Source organism: Lithobates pipiens, unplaced genomic scaffold, assembly GCF_037356315.1.
Source record: "Lithobates pipiens isolate NorthernLeopardFrog02 unplaced genomic scaffold, aLitPip1_a1.2 Scaffold_22, whole genome shotgun sequence".
NCBI classification, from domain to species: Eukaryota; Metazoa; Chordata; class Amphibia; order Anura; family Ranidae; genus Lithobates; species Lithobates pipiens.
The window spans coordinates 65,929,605-65,943,985 of NW_027507784.1; the positions used below are offsets into that span (position 1 = coordinate 65,929,605).

The 14,381-nt window shown below is 44.6% G+C and overlaps 1 protein-coding gene across 1 annotated transcript in view; it reads left to right on the top strand.

The window, feature by feature from the left end:
* Positions 1–1,087: 1,087 nt before the first annotated feature.
* RND3 (Rho family GTPase 3) overlaps positions 1,088–14,381 on the top strand; it is a 34,703-nt gene continuing 21,409 nt past the window's right edge. Inside the window, exons 1-2 of the mRNA XM_077447726.1 lie at positions 1,088–1,414; positions 3,521–3,608. Of these exons, the coding sequence (XP_077303852.1) occupies positions 1,265–1,414; positions 3,521–3,608 (238 nt within the window). The 5' untranslated portion in view covers positions 1,088–1,264. The remainder of the gene's footprint in view (positions 1,415–3,520; positions 3,609–14,381) is intronic.

A 14,381-nucleotide genomic window follows, 5' to 3' on the forward strand; every position in this document is an offset into this window, starting at 1 on the left:
TGCTGACCGCTGCCCTATACTGCAGCAGTCCTTCAGCGGTATAGGGACTGACGTACAGTCTGCTCACTTCCTTGACCCAAAAAAGCACACCGTACTATATGCCCCTACCCTCCTCTTTGAAGAGGTTGAGCGGTGTCATATTTCTACTGGGGCTGCTTATGATATCCCTGTGCTGTGCTGACTTCCTCCTGGGGGTTCTTATTATGAAGGGATCACACTATCCCTGTGCTGTGCTGACTTCCTCCTGGGGGTTCTTATTATGAGGGGATCACACCATCCCTGTGCTGTGCTGACTTCCTCCTGGGGCTGCTTACGGTGCTGCTGTCAGTGCTGTATGTCACGGTGCTGCTGTCAGCGCTGTATGTCACGGTGCTGCTGTCAGCGCTGTATGTCACGGTGCTGCTGTCAGCGCTGTATGTCACGGTGCTGCTGTCAGCGCTGTATGTCACGGTGCTGCTGTCAGCGCTGTATGTCACGGTGCTGCTGTCAGCGCTGTATGTCACGGTGCTGCTGTCAGTGCTCTGTATTACGGTGCTGCTGTCAGATGCCTCTATCACGGTGCATGTGTCATTCCGGTATGTCACGCTGCTGGTGATCATCTCCTGCACCCTCTTCTTTGCCTACCCTGGTCCCTGACCTTCCCTCTCCTCCATTGCCTTCATTAGCTCCATAGTCCTGAATTGTTAGAACAATTTCCCAAATAAAATAAAAATGCTTGTAGTTATCGATCCCAAATTCACCTCATACATGTATTATGTCATTGTCCAGATGGTGGGACTACGTTTTACCCCCTAATAATTACCACGTGGCCGCAAATTCGACATGAAAGTTTGCAAAGTTCGCCTCCCATTGAAGTCAATGGGGCCCGCGGCGAACGTTCGGTTTCGCGAACGTTTGGGTCCGTTCGCATTTCGCTTTCGCGAAACGTCCCGTCGGAAGTTCGTCCATCACTACTCTTCTCCAGTTTGTAGGAAGACACGCTTGCAGTTTTCTGAGCGGCCTGTAGATGGCGCCGCGCACACAAGGCAGTAGTAGTGAGAGGGAGGAGGGCGGGTCTATGGAGACATAAAAGCGGTGCGGAGTTGTAGACAAAGCTCAGTCACCTCTGTACCGGATGGGAGAGCGGAGCGGAGCCGGGAGCGGAGGATATAGCAGCGAGTGCTGCGGACGGGGACTAGTAGGGAGCAGCGCACACCCTCCTCCCCCCACACACTGTGTATAGGAGTTGTGGGATCCCCGGAGAGGGAGGAAGAACTTCACCTCAATGAAGGAGAGAAGGAGCAGCCAGAAACTGGCCAGCAAATCCATCATGGACCCCAACCAGAATGTCAAATGTAAGATCGTGGTGGTGGGGGACAGCCAGTGCGGGAAGACCGCGCTACTACATGTATTCGCCAAGGACTCCTTCCCAGAGGTGAGTACTGCCTGCCTGGGGTCACCCTTCCTTCCCTGGGGGGTGAGAGGTGACCCTCCCCTGACTGAGGTCCCGATTTACTGTGCCCCCCCCCTTCTCAGGGGTATATCATTACCTACCCCACCTTTCTTAGGGGGTATATAATTTCTTCTCACCCTTAAAAAAAAAAAAAAAAAAAAAAAATTATATATATATATATATATATATATATATATATATATATATATAATATATATATATATATATATATATATATATATATATATATTTATATTATTTTTTCTCTCTGCAGGCACTATTTCTCAGCCCTCCCTGTATTCAACCAGTGTTTTTTTTTTTTTTTTTTTTTTTTTTCTGGGAACAGGTTTTGTTAGCTGTGATGGTAATAAGATTGCAAGCTCTGCAGGCGAGATTTACAGCCTTAGTGACCTTGTCCTTAACACTTCGTGCCTTGCAGCAGTATATCGTTTATTGCCCTCCCTCCCTCCTGGGATCCATCTGTCAACTGCAGTTGTTTTTGGGCACGGCTTTTATTATGTGATGGTAGTTAATTGCCAGCTCTGTGGGCAAGCTTAACAGCATTAGTGCCCAAGTTCTTACTATTTTGCTCCTTGTAGGGCTGTTATTTCTCAGCCCTCCTGGGTTCTATCAACCGGTCACTTTTTTTTTTTCCCAACAGGTTTTGTTAGATGTGTTTGTAATGGATTGCAAGCTCTGCAGGCAAGATTTACAGCCTTGGTGACCATTGCTGCTTTTCATGGGGTCTGGGTCCTTTTTTTTTTTTTTTTTCAGCCCTCCTGGGGTGTGTATGTGTGTAGCAAGGTATTCAGCATTAGTGACAATGGTTTTTAATTCGCTCCTTGCCAGGGGTATACTATTCCTCAGCCCTCTCCGGGTTCAGCTGTCAGCCGCAGTAATTTATATGGGCTGGTTTTGTTAGCTGCAATGGGGGTAGATAGCAAGCTCTGTGGACGAGGTTTACAGCCGGGGTATCCATGTTCCCAATATTTCATTCTCCCTCCCCCTCTCTACTTAAGGTTATATCATTACATCTCCTAGTTCTGTCGACTGCAGTTTTTTGTTTTGTTAGCTGTGATGGAGCGTAAGCTCTGTGGACAAGAATTAGAACAATGGTATCGATGAATTTTTTTGCTTTCTCTCCCTTCCCCCCCCCTCCTTCTCTCTTCTCAGGGGTATACTATTACTTCTCATGCTCCACGGGTTCAGCCTGTCCACTCCCAGTCACTTTCCTTTATATATTTTTTTTTTTTTTTAGATTGTCAGCTGCAATGGTGATTGCAAGCTTTGTGGGTGAAATTTTCATAGTAATCTTATTCCTAAAATCCATATTCCTCCACTTCCTTTGCATGGGGTAGATCATTACTTCTCAGCCCCCTGGGTTCACGCTGTCAACTGCAGTTTTCTTTTTGGTAGCTGTGGTGATTGCAAGCTCTGTGGGTTAGATTTACAATGGTATCCATGCTCTTTAATATTTTCATTCCCCTGCTACGTTGTTTGCAGGGTTATATGGTCATTCTTTCTTGTCCCTCCTAGGTTCAGCTATCAACTGCAGTCATTGTTTTTATTCTTTAGCTGTGATGGCGACAGATTGCAAGCTTTGCAGGCAGAATTTACAGCACTTAATTCATTCCCCTCTGCTTTCCTTGCAGGGGTATATCATTACTTCTCTTCAGACTACTAGCTGTGTGGGTTGGCGTTTTCTTTTATATTTTTTTTTTTTTTTTTAGAACAAGAGGGACACCGTGGTCTCTTCATGCTTTTTATATTCCTGGAAAATTGTGACATTTTTGTATTTAAAAAATAAATAAAAGGTGGGGGGAGGGGGGGTGTCCAGAACAATGGCATGCTGACAGCTGGGATGGCAACCTAAAATTCTGAGTATCACGCTCCGCTGAGTTGGGCAATAAATAATTTATAATGCTTTTCTCCCGGAGGCATAATTGCATATTATATCACTGGTGCGATTACATGTGATCTCCTTGGCAATGTTGGCGTTTAACTTTTAGATGTTTGGCTGGGCTGACTGGTGATGTTGGGTAAGGTTATGACAAATGACATAATTCCTTTCTCTTTCTCCCCGTTCAGAATTACGTGCCCACTGTATTTGAGAATTACACAGCCAGCTTTGAAATCGATACGCAGAGAATAGAGCTGAGTCTATGGGATACGTCTGGTAAGGAAACCCTCATTGTAACATCTGAGGAATGTGCATTGTCATTGTGATGTTGGGTTGTTTTGGGGGAGGAAGAGGAGCATTTGAAGGGATCGTAATCTGTTCTTGCCTGTATTTGTGCAAAGGCACTCTAAGACCCTAGGGCAGTCCTCTCCAAACTGCGACCTAAGAGCCAAACGTGGCCCCTTCCTTGCCTTTATCCGGCCCTTGGACTATTTCACTGGCACCAATGATGGGGGAGGCGGTCTTCCTTTCACTGGGTCCAATGATGATGGGTTGGGGGGGGGGTTCTTCCTTTCACTGCCACTAATGGGGAGGATACCCCCAATCACTTACACTAATGATGGGGGGGGGGGGGGGGGGGGTTCTTCCTTTCACTGACATGGGTGATTTGGGTATTCTTTATTTCTTCCTTTCATTGGCACTGATGGGGGGGGGGGGGGGGGGTGGTCTGATTCTTCCACTGGCACCAATGATGTGGTGGGTATTCCTGTCACTGATCAGGGTGGGTAGGGTATTCTTTTCTTCCTTTCATTGGCACTAATGAGAATTCTTCTACTGGCACTAATGATATGGGGGGTGTGCTTTTCACTGGCACTAATGGCATGGGGGGTTCTTCCACTGACACCCCCCGCCATTAGTATTCTTTTCACTGGCACTGATGGGGTGGGGGGATTGAATATTCCACTGGCCCTAATGATTGGGGAGGGGTGCTATTGTTTCACTGGCACCAGTGACTGGGTGTTTTCTCCCACTACCATCGATTTGGCACTCTTCCTCCCACTAATACCAGTGATGGGGCATCTTCTGCTCTCCCTGGGCAGTCTGAAGAGCAGTGAACTGGCCCCTTTGTTTGGGAAGATTAGCGATCCCTGCACTAGGGCAATATAACGCTTTATTCTATAACTTCTACGCCCCATTCACACCTGTGCGTTTTAGGTACAGAGCGTCATGCATCTTTTTCATCTTGGCCAATAAAAACTATTTAGACTGGTTACAGGGACTAAAAATGAATGCAAAATGCATTGCCGTGTTACCACTGGCTTCTATTGGATTGACAATGTCTGAAAGTGAAAACAATGGAACCAAACGCACAGATGCGAACAGGCGGTGTCTGACATGGTCTTGGACGCATTTTGTCCCATCCAGAGAAACTAAAACTGTTTTGTGTACTAGGAGGGATTTCCCTAAACCCTTGCAGCCCACAATGTGGCCCTGTGGACATCCTTGAATCCCAGACATCGGTAGCAGGAAAATTGATTAGTAAAGGGGATACAATGACAGTAATGTCTCCCGCACCATTGTAGCACGTTCAATCTCTTGTAATGTGTCTACAGTCTCACTGTTCTGTAGCATATACATACTGAATAATATGTGGCCCTTGGTGATGTCAGAGGCCCTTGCACTTTGTTAGTGTGAACAAAGTCAAACGGCAGTGTTTAATGCCCTCCTGAAAAGTGATCAGCAGATTACTTTTCAGAGGACAGGTTTGCAGGCATTCAGGGGGCCGATACTGGTGGCTTTTTTATTTTTTTATTTTTGCAAAAAAAGTTGCCTCACAGGACCATGCTCATGGTTACACCATGGTCCCATTTATATACATTGTAAAGTTTGACAGGCAGTGTGACCTGTCCTACTCAGCATGTCATTTTATAATTGCTGGCAAAGCTCCATGCTGATGTGTATTCGCCTGTGCTGTACTGCTTGTAGGTAGGTGGTAAAAACATGGAGCAGTTGCTTTGTTATTACTGCCCCCTGGTCACCCTTCTAAAAATGGCCTAAGGTTCCATCCACGCTTGTACAATTTGTCATGCGACTTTGGACAGTGGGGATTTATTTACTAAAATTGGAGAGTGCAAAATCTGGTGCCACTATACATGGTAGCCAATCTGCTTCTAGATTCAGTTTGTTCAATTAAGCTTTGACAAAAAAACTAGAGGCTGATTGGTTTCTATACAGAGCTGCAAGATTTCGCACGCTAGTTTTAGTAAATTGACACCATAAAGTCACAGCCCATTGTTTTTCAATGGCACCCATTTGGCTCTCATATACTTTGCATTACAAGTGAACTTGGAAGTGCAGTTGCTGTAGATACGAGGGGGACACGCAAGGAAAATAGCATTTTAGCTTGCACATGATTGGATGATAAAATCAGCAGAGCTTCCACTAATTTTTGCAGTCTAATAGGACAGTCAGAAAACTCTTCCTCTAAGCTTTAACTAGTGCCTGGCCAGACACTGATAGAAGTGACAAGACTGATGCCGAGAGGGTAATTAGCAGTTTATATTTAAATTGCATTTCCATGTTCTGTGCACTGTGGGAGACCAGATATAGTGAATTGGTTAGAATGCAGGTTCCTGGGTTTAGTAACACTTTAAAGTCACAGCGACTCTGAAAAGGTTCCTGCACCACTTTAAATGCCAGAGAGTGTAAGTTGTGTCAGTCGCACTAAAAATTGTTTGGTGTTTTGTTTTTTTTTGTCGTGTGTGTGTGTGTGTGTGTGTGTGTGTGAACTGAGCATAATTAAGTTAAATCCAACATCTATCCAATCAGGTAGACTTCATAGTACTTGGTCTTTTGTAGCATACACATACTGATTATACGTGGCCCTTAGATGTCAGGGGCCACATTTGAGGCTCCCTATGCCTTTGGGGAGGCACAACCTTGCTCTAAAACAGCAATTACATTTATATCCAATCGGGTTGGGCCCCCTGCTATACCATTCATAAACCATAAGATTTATGATCCTATTGTATTACATGTAACCATTTGTGTTGTAGAATGAAGAATTGCCAGCTGCTGCAGAACCTCTTGGTGATCTAGCAGTTGCTCATTATTATTCATTTAGCACAATAAGGTTTTCCTGTAATCTAGCCCCCCCTCCCCCCCCCCCCCCCCCCCAGGTTTGACATCCAGCTTTCTATGGTGGGTCTGGTTGTTAGACTCACAGCTCCTCTGGGTCCAATTGCCTCTCAGAAGCAGAGCGCTCCATCTTCATCTCGTTGGGAATTTCTCCAGTATGAAATGTAAGGACATGGAGGATGCGCGGCCTCATTGATCAATGTGCTTTGTGCAGAGCAGCCAGTCGGATTCGGGTTTCATCCCCCCCCCCCCCCCCAGTGTCGTGCAGGGTAGAAAGCATTTCATTGGTTCGTGGAAGTAATAGACAGTTCATGGCGCTGCGATTGTGAGAATCCTAGGCTCCCATTCTGTGCCTACATGTGTGGCTGATTATGATGTAATGTGTTCTATGACACGTGAGAGATCTACATTCCATATTCGTGTGATCTCTGGGGACGTGTAGGAGGATGACTGCGGTATGCGATTACGTGTGGATGAAAGTATTTCATAGGCAGCATCTGCGGTGAAGCTGGGATACAAGGACTTTTCCTCGCTGCGGCAGGTGAAGGGAAATCTCTTAAAGTGAACCCAAAACATAAATGTAATATACTGTGGCTTGCAGGTCCTTGGATGTGGTGGCTGTCTTGGTTTTCTCATATTCTGGCTTTGTTCTTTGGTCCTGCCAGTAACTTCCCATCCTAGGGCAACAACAAATGGTGCGCTGTACTCACATTCCCCCCCCCCCCCATCTTGGTGCATCCCTAAACAAAAGCACATGGTTTTGTTTAGGGATGCACCAACACCAGATTTTTATCTGCAAGTACACTTGCCGGTACTTTCCAAGTATTCGCAGATGCCGAGTAGCGATACTCTGCAGTGCGACTTGCATCCATACAAAATGGGCTCAAATCTCACTGCAAAGAATCGCATGTGATTTGAACAGGAATGCAGTGTCTATACGAATCGCATGCAATTTCTCTCTCCGCTCCATTGTGTGAACGCAGTGCAGGTGTCTCAAACTGGCAGCCCTCCAGCTGTTGCGACACTACAAGTCCCATGAGGTATTGCAAGGCTGACGGTTACAAGCATGACTTCCTCAGGCAGAGGCATGATGGGACTGGGGCAACAGCTGGAGGTCCACCAGTTTGAGACCCCTGCAGTAAAGTGTAACACCATCTAGTGCAGAAATGGGCCATTTTTTATTAAAATGTAATTTACAAAAGTAAATGTCTAGGTAAATCCATGTCTGCAGTGTTCCCATCCTGCCTCTAACAGGCCATGGCCTAGCCTCACTGTGCTGGAATGGTTGTGTGCTTTGAGGGTTGACTTCTTCCTTAGACTTCTGAGATGGGTTTTCTTTACATGTCCATCCATTTTCATAGCTTCATTGCGACAATGCAGCAGGAAAGACTTTTTTTTTTTTTTATTTTTTTTATTTTTTTTTTTTTTTTTGCAAAAGGTGAAATTATCAGTATGTAAAGGGAAGTAGCCATTTTTTAATTTTTATTTAAATGTGTCAAGTGAATGGGGACAGATTTGGGTGTTATCCCAACCTGGTTGCAAAAGTGGACAAACCCTTTAAAATTTGAAATGGAGTTTCAGGCACACGTGTCTATGGAATGTTCATGGGTTCAGTAGAGCTTGTTTATCAATGTAATGTTTGCTGTGGAGTATTGCAAACTGTTCATATTTTACTTTTTATTGGGCCCAATAGTAAATGCATCTGGGTCTAACTCAAAATATTTTAGTTATTACTTGGTGTATTTTGGTATTCTAGTTTGAAATATCTATTTCAGAAAGGGAGAGTCGTTCTTCAAAATGGCGAAATATTGCTGTGTGCCTCTAGACGCATCAGATTAATGACTGTTGTTGTAGCAATCCATCACTTTCGCACAAGGCAGAGGCAATGTGTTAATAAAAAAAAAAAAAAAAACTTTATTTCTGCAGTGCTGTCGCGCCCCATCCCTCAATCTGTGCCGTGCTTTGTGGCTATGCTGTAGTCCAAGTAATGTGATATTTGTAGGACTACTGTGATCCATGTGTATTGTTGGCTCTCATTCTATATATGTATACACCAATTTTACAGGTACTTGTATAGTGCCATCAATTTTTATGTAGCACTTCACATGCATATTGTGTATCTATAATTTATAGAATGTTCACATTTAGTCCCTGCCCTCAAGGAGCTTGGCATCTAAGGTCCCTCACTCATATTCTTGCATACATACTGGGGCTAATTTAGATGGGAACCAATGAATTGACCAGCATGTCTTTGGAGTTTGGCGAGGAAACCCAAGCTGGCACATGGTAAACATGCAAACTACCAGACAGTGTCATGGTTGTATTTAAGCCATCAACCCTAGTGCTGCTAAGCACTTGGTCACCTTGCTGCCCCATTATTTACCAAGCCTTTTGCAGTTCTGTATGCGTTTGATGGGGGAGGGGGGGCCGCACCAAACACGGCAATTGCAGGCCCGACTGAGCCCCTTATGTCCCATCTGCTGATCATACTTTAAAGCAGTGGTCATCAACCCTGTCCTCAGGGCCCACTAACAGACCAGGTTTGCAAGATAACTGAAATGCATCACAGGTGATATCATTTGCTGCTCAGTGATTGCAGTATTCTAGTCTGCATCTCCCCAAGGTAATATGTAAAACCTGCCCTGTTAGTGGTCCCTGAGGCCAGGGTTGATGACCATTGCCTTACAGTATGATCAGCAGATGTGACCTAAAGGGGCCCAGTCCGGCCTGCAATTGCTGTTTGGCTGCATAAACCTGTAGTTGGGTTTGAGCTACACTATTTGGTTTAGAGTGGTGCGGTTGTGCCACCAAAATGGGAGTTGGTCAAAAGTAAAGATTAATCACTAAGACCCCTTTCACACCACATCGCTGGATTAGTGGGGCGCTTTTACCCCCGCTAGCGGCCGCAAAAGGGTTAAAACCGCCGGCAATACGCTGCAATAGCGGCGTTTTGCCGGTGGTATTACAGCGCTGCCCTATTGATTTCAATGGGGAGCAGCGGCGGAGGAGCGGTAAACACACCGTTCCAAAGAAGCTGCTGGCAGGACTTTTTTCTGATGTCCTGCCAGCGTACCGCTCTGATGTGAAAGCCCTCGGGGCTTTCACACTACACACAATGCTGCAGCTTCTTTAGGCCGTTTTGCAGGCGCTATTTCTAACGCTATAGCGCCTGCAAAATGCCCTGGTGTGAAAGGGGTCTAAATCAATGCAACAAACAGCATTGTAGGTTCCTGCAAATTTTAAGGCCATTAGATCTAGAGTAACTTTATTTGTAGATGTTGGCAGCACAGTAGTGTTTGGATGGCCTTTTTTTCCCAGTCATTAATCTCTGAATGTAAGTTTAGGTGTAGCGTGCACTGCTGGGTCTTAATTGAATTGCGTTGACCTAAATAACCTATAGGCTCGATTTGTAGTTTTCAGTATGCATGCTGGGGTGTTGGTAATGAGCACACACAACAAAGGTATGAATGGGCTCGTAGTTACTTTCTACATTTTTGAACTGCAGTTCTTGGATGTAAACCTGCTCCATTGGCAAGAATGGGATTTCTACTTGGCATGTTGTGTGAATGGGCCCTTAAGTGTTTTTATAGCACTTACCCAGGGCAAGCATGCAGTCACAGGACCAGTGTGTCCTGGTGGTAAACGTTGCAGGGATCTGTAATGACCAATCTTTTAATGTAGCCCAATCTATAAGGGGAAATGGCTTAGATTTGGCTTGCTGATTCTCATACATGGTGGTTTCGCCGACCCAATATTTTATTTTTGTTTCTTCCCCTGGTGTCCTTCAGCATTGTGTTGCTAACATTCAGTACAAAACTGAATGACATTACTATGCACATTGCATAATGAGCTGTTTACTAGATGTTGTCATTGATTGCTGCTATTACTGTGGCAGAAAACTCTGTGCTCAGATTAGCATCAGGATGGGCAGCCTTTAAAATAGATTTGATCATTCTGCTCCGCCAAGATGTTGGGCTTTTCAGTAAACGGTTCCAGGGAGCAACCAATTGGAATTCATTTCACTGAAGCCGGATTGCTACAAGAGCGCTATTGGTTGCACTGTTTCATTGACTTGGCTTATTTTGAAAGCTGTAGGGGTGAGTAAAATTTGAAGGGTCAGCCCACCCATTTGTGAATTTTTTTTTATTCTTCTGCTTTGTCAAACCTCCAAACCATTTTTAGAAGACCTCATCCACAGACTCCTGGGGTCTTGTAAAGAGAAATTTGATTGTACTTGACACCCCCACTCCCCACACTTGGGCTCCCCAACTTCTATATAAAGCCATCCATGTGTCTATACACCAGTACTTGTGTGAGGATGTATGCCACTGGACAGCATACATCCAGGGGTGTGTGTGCTTACATCATGCATGAGGTCGAACTCTTGTGGACCATGCACACTGAGTTGCACTTTTAAATGCGCTGGTGGGACACCTTAACACATTTAAAAAAAAAAAAAAAAAAAAAAATGCACCTGCAGCATCTTTTTTACATCTGTTACAACAGGTACTATAGCTCTGTTCCTGCCCTCAAGGAGCTTTCAATCTAAGGTCCCTAACTCTCACATTCACACTTGTACATATTGGGGCCAATTTAGACAGGATCCAATTGGCCTAGCATGTCCTTTGAAGTGTGGGAGGAAAGCCACAGACATTGGAAGAACATGCAAACTCCAGGCAGGTAGTGTCGTTTGGATTCAAACTGGCAACCCTGGTGCTGCTAGATGGAAGTGCTAGCCACTGTGCTGAGACTGCATTTTGAGCAGTACTGTAGGTGCATTGTCAGCTGCTGTACAAGTGTTGGTGTCATTCTAAAAGACTGTGCAGGGGGGTGGTGTCAGGACAAGTCTCTTCACTGGAGAAAAGCAGACTGGCTTCCCAGCTAGAGAACTGACCATGCATGGTGTGTTCTCCTGATTAGTGCGGCTAGTAAAAGCAGAGGGACTAGCAGGAATGCTGGGGATTTTGCATAAAGGAAGCAATACAAAGAACGGGATACTTTCTCATACAACTGCATGATACAGCAGGAATATGAAATGTTGGGGTAACAAACACTGAAATCCTTCAAAACATGTTATGAATAGATCTTGGGGTTCATCCTGAAAGCGCAATTTTTTTTTATATTTTTTTCCTTCTAGTGTGAATTGTGGTTGATGCCCCCACTCTGCTATAGTCATTTGTTCCATAGTGACTGTTTAATGTAGATGAGATCTGCAGGCTCTTAAGGAAATAGTTGGAATTCCTCAGATTTCTGGCAGCTAGTTTGCTGATTGTAGAGCAGGGCTATGCTGGTGGAGTGGCTTGATGTGTCAGTTTTAGGGGTGAGCCTCTACTCCACAGCTACTTTTTCAAATTGGAGAATGTGACCTCAGGTATGTATCAGTGTCTGGTGACAGTGGACATTTGAGGTGTAGGAAACCTAGATGGATAGAATGGGGTTTATGAACCTTGTTATTGCTGCTTATGGCAGTTGGTTATTTTCAAACGGTCAGGACAGTGCAGTTGATAAACTGGAGCAGCTCTGCATGGTAGCCAATCGGCTTCTAACTTCAGCTTCTTCGGTTAAGTTTTGATACAAACCTGGAAGCAGACTTGGGGGGGGGGGGTTTTTTTTTTTTTTTTTACTCCTGTGTGCTACATTACCAAGAAGCAATTTGCATTGAGTCTCAATCAAATAATTTCCCATTCAAAATTTTTTACATGTCCATACAGACACATTAACGTGGTTGTAAACCCTTACAAACCACTTTGACCTACAGGTAAGCCTAGATTAAGGCTTACCTGTAGGTCCAAGAAATATCTCCTAAACCTATACGGTTTAGGAGATATTTGCCAAAACACAGGCACCGCTGTCTACGGTGCATGAGCGGCTCCCATAGGTGGGAGTGACGTCATCGCGGCTTCGTTGAATGACAGCGGCGGAGCAGCAAGACCCACCGAGAAGATGGATGCTCCGGACTACAGGGGACAGTGGTGACTTCGCTGGCTCCTGTGTCAGGTAAGTGACACAATGGCCTACTATGCAATGCATAGTAGTCCATTATGCTTTACCTTTGCAGGGAATTGAAGAGGAAGTAAACTCATCAGGGTTTACTTCCTCTTTAAGGAGTGGTGTGAATGGGCCCTAAAAAATGAAATGAGACACTCGTTTAAAGTTGGTTGTACAGGCTGAAGGTGCTCCCTCAATATGGAGATGTGGTATGAGAGCCTTGGTTGTCCTGGGACTCCCTCTCATTGGCTTCCACTGCTGTTGCTCAGCCAGTGAGCTAATGGGGGGGGGGGGGGGGCTGCTCTGTGCAAAACCATTACACGGTGCAGGCAAGTATGTATGTTTATGTGCGTCTTGATTAATATTTCAGTACAACATGGGTTCCTTGCCTATTTTACAAAATAAATTAAGCCCACTTGTTACCAAAGGGAAATTGTTCAGAACATTCCCATAGCAATCACATGTTGAAAGCGGTTACACGAACACAAAACACTGTTTTTTTTTTTATCAGCAAAATGATTCCTGTTTCAGTGAGAATTTTCAATATATTGGGTGTTCTACTCTTGCCTCCAGATTTTGCAGAGGGCTTCTCATCCTACCTGTCTGATACTTAAGGGTTTTGTGTTGAGTGGTCTGTATGTACTCCCTACACTAATCAGTTTTATATATCATATTTTTTTCACTTCATGGTCTAAAATAACCAAGACAGTGGGGGTCTGGTCTCTAAAAAGCATGTGCTTTTAGAATGTTAGAAGCTAGCAACAAAACATTGACTTTGAGCAACAGATGCGTGCAGTATTGATCACCATGGCCAGATTTGGACCCTTTCTGGCACTTTGTGTAATAAAAGTGAACCATAGTTCTGGGTTATGACCGTCAAAAGCACATGGTAAAATTGGAGGCTGGGGCTGTTTCTGTATTGTGCTCTTAGCTCTATGGTCTTTGGATAATGGCAAGACCTGCCTGGATTTCTGTAATCTAACTTCCCAGCAGAACTTGCTGTATCCTAGCTGGTTTGAGAAATGATGTTGACAAATGGGAAATGACCTCTGATGACCTCCTAGACACATTGCAGGGTTAAGCGGGGGAGGGGGACGGTACTTCTGCAGCTTCAAGGACATCCTGGCTGATCATCCAGGGCCTTGTAAGCTGATCTCAAGGGATGGAGGGTGGGGGGGAGATGCCAGTTCCTTGTGCAAACTCCTGAAAGCCAATCTGTGGCCATAGGGTGTGGGGGAAGGAAGAGAAATGGGAAACAAGGATATTGCAGTGCGTTCGGATGCATTCTTCTGCTAATTCTTGCTGCTATTTTGGGGCTTGGCTATTCATAAATCCTCGGTTGTAATGATGGTTTCCTTTTTTCAATCTGGCTTATTCTATTTCAAGTTAAGGATTATATTTAAACTAGTTCAGGCAGGTCACCTTGGTGTATTATAGCCTTCATGTTTGTCCTGCAATATACTGGCTAATTTTCTGTTTGAATCCTAAGATTTTATGTTTAAGGCCTAACTTGAAATGCCAGTATAGGACTTTCAGATGAGTCGCAAGACATTGCAAATTGTGCGTAATTTATAATTCAGTATAGGCTTTTCTACAAGGTTCAGTGATGGAAGACATTTGAGGAGCAATGGTAGTATTGAAAGTGCAGTAGCCTATAGCCACAAGATCTGTAAATGGTGATCTGATGTTGGAAACGGTGTTGCCCTTTGTCTATTGGCATACAAGAAGCATATCTGTAAAAAAAAAGTTCTAATAGGTGTTATACAAAAGCTGGAATGCTTCTTGTTTAACTGCAAATCACAGGAATGCCCCGTAGTAGATTGCAGCCTTCCTATATTTGAAATATCCAAACAAGTAGGAGCTCCTGATTGGATGCTGGGGGTTGGCAAGCAGTCGCAGTTCACTTGGGCTCCATTACTACAG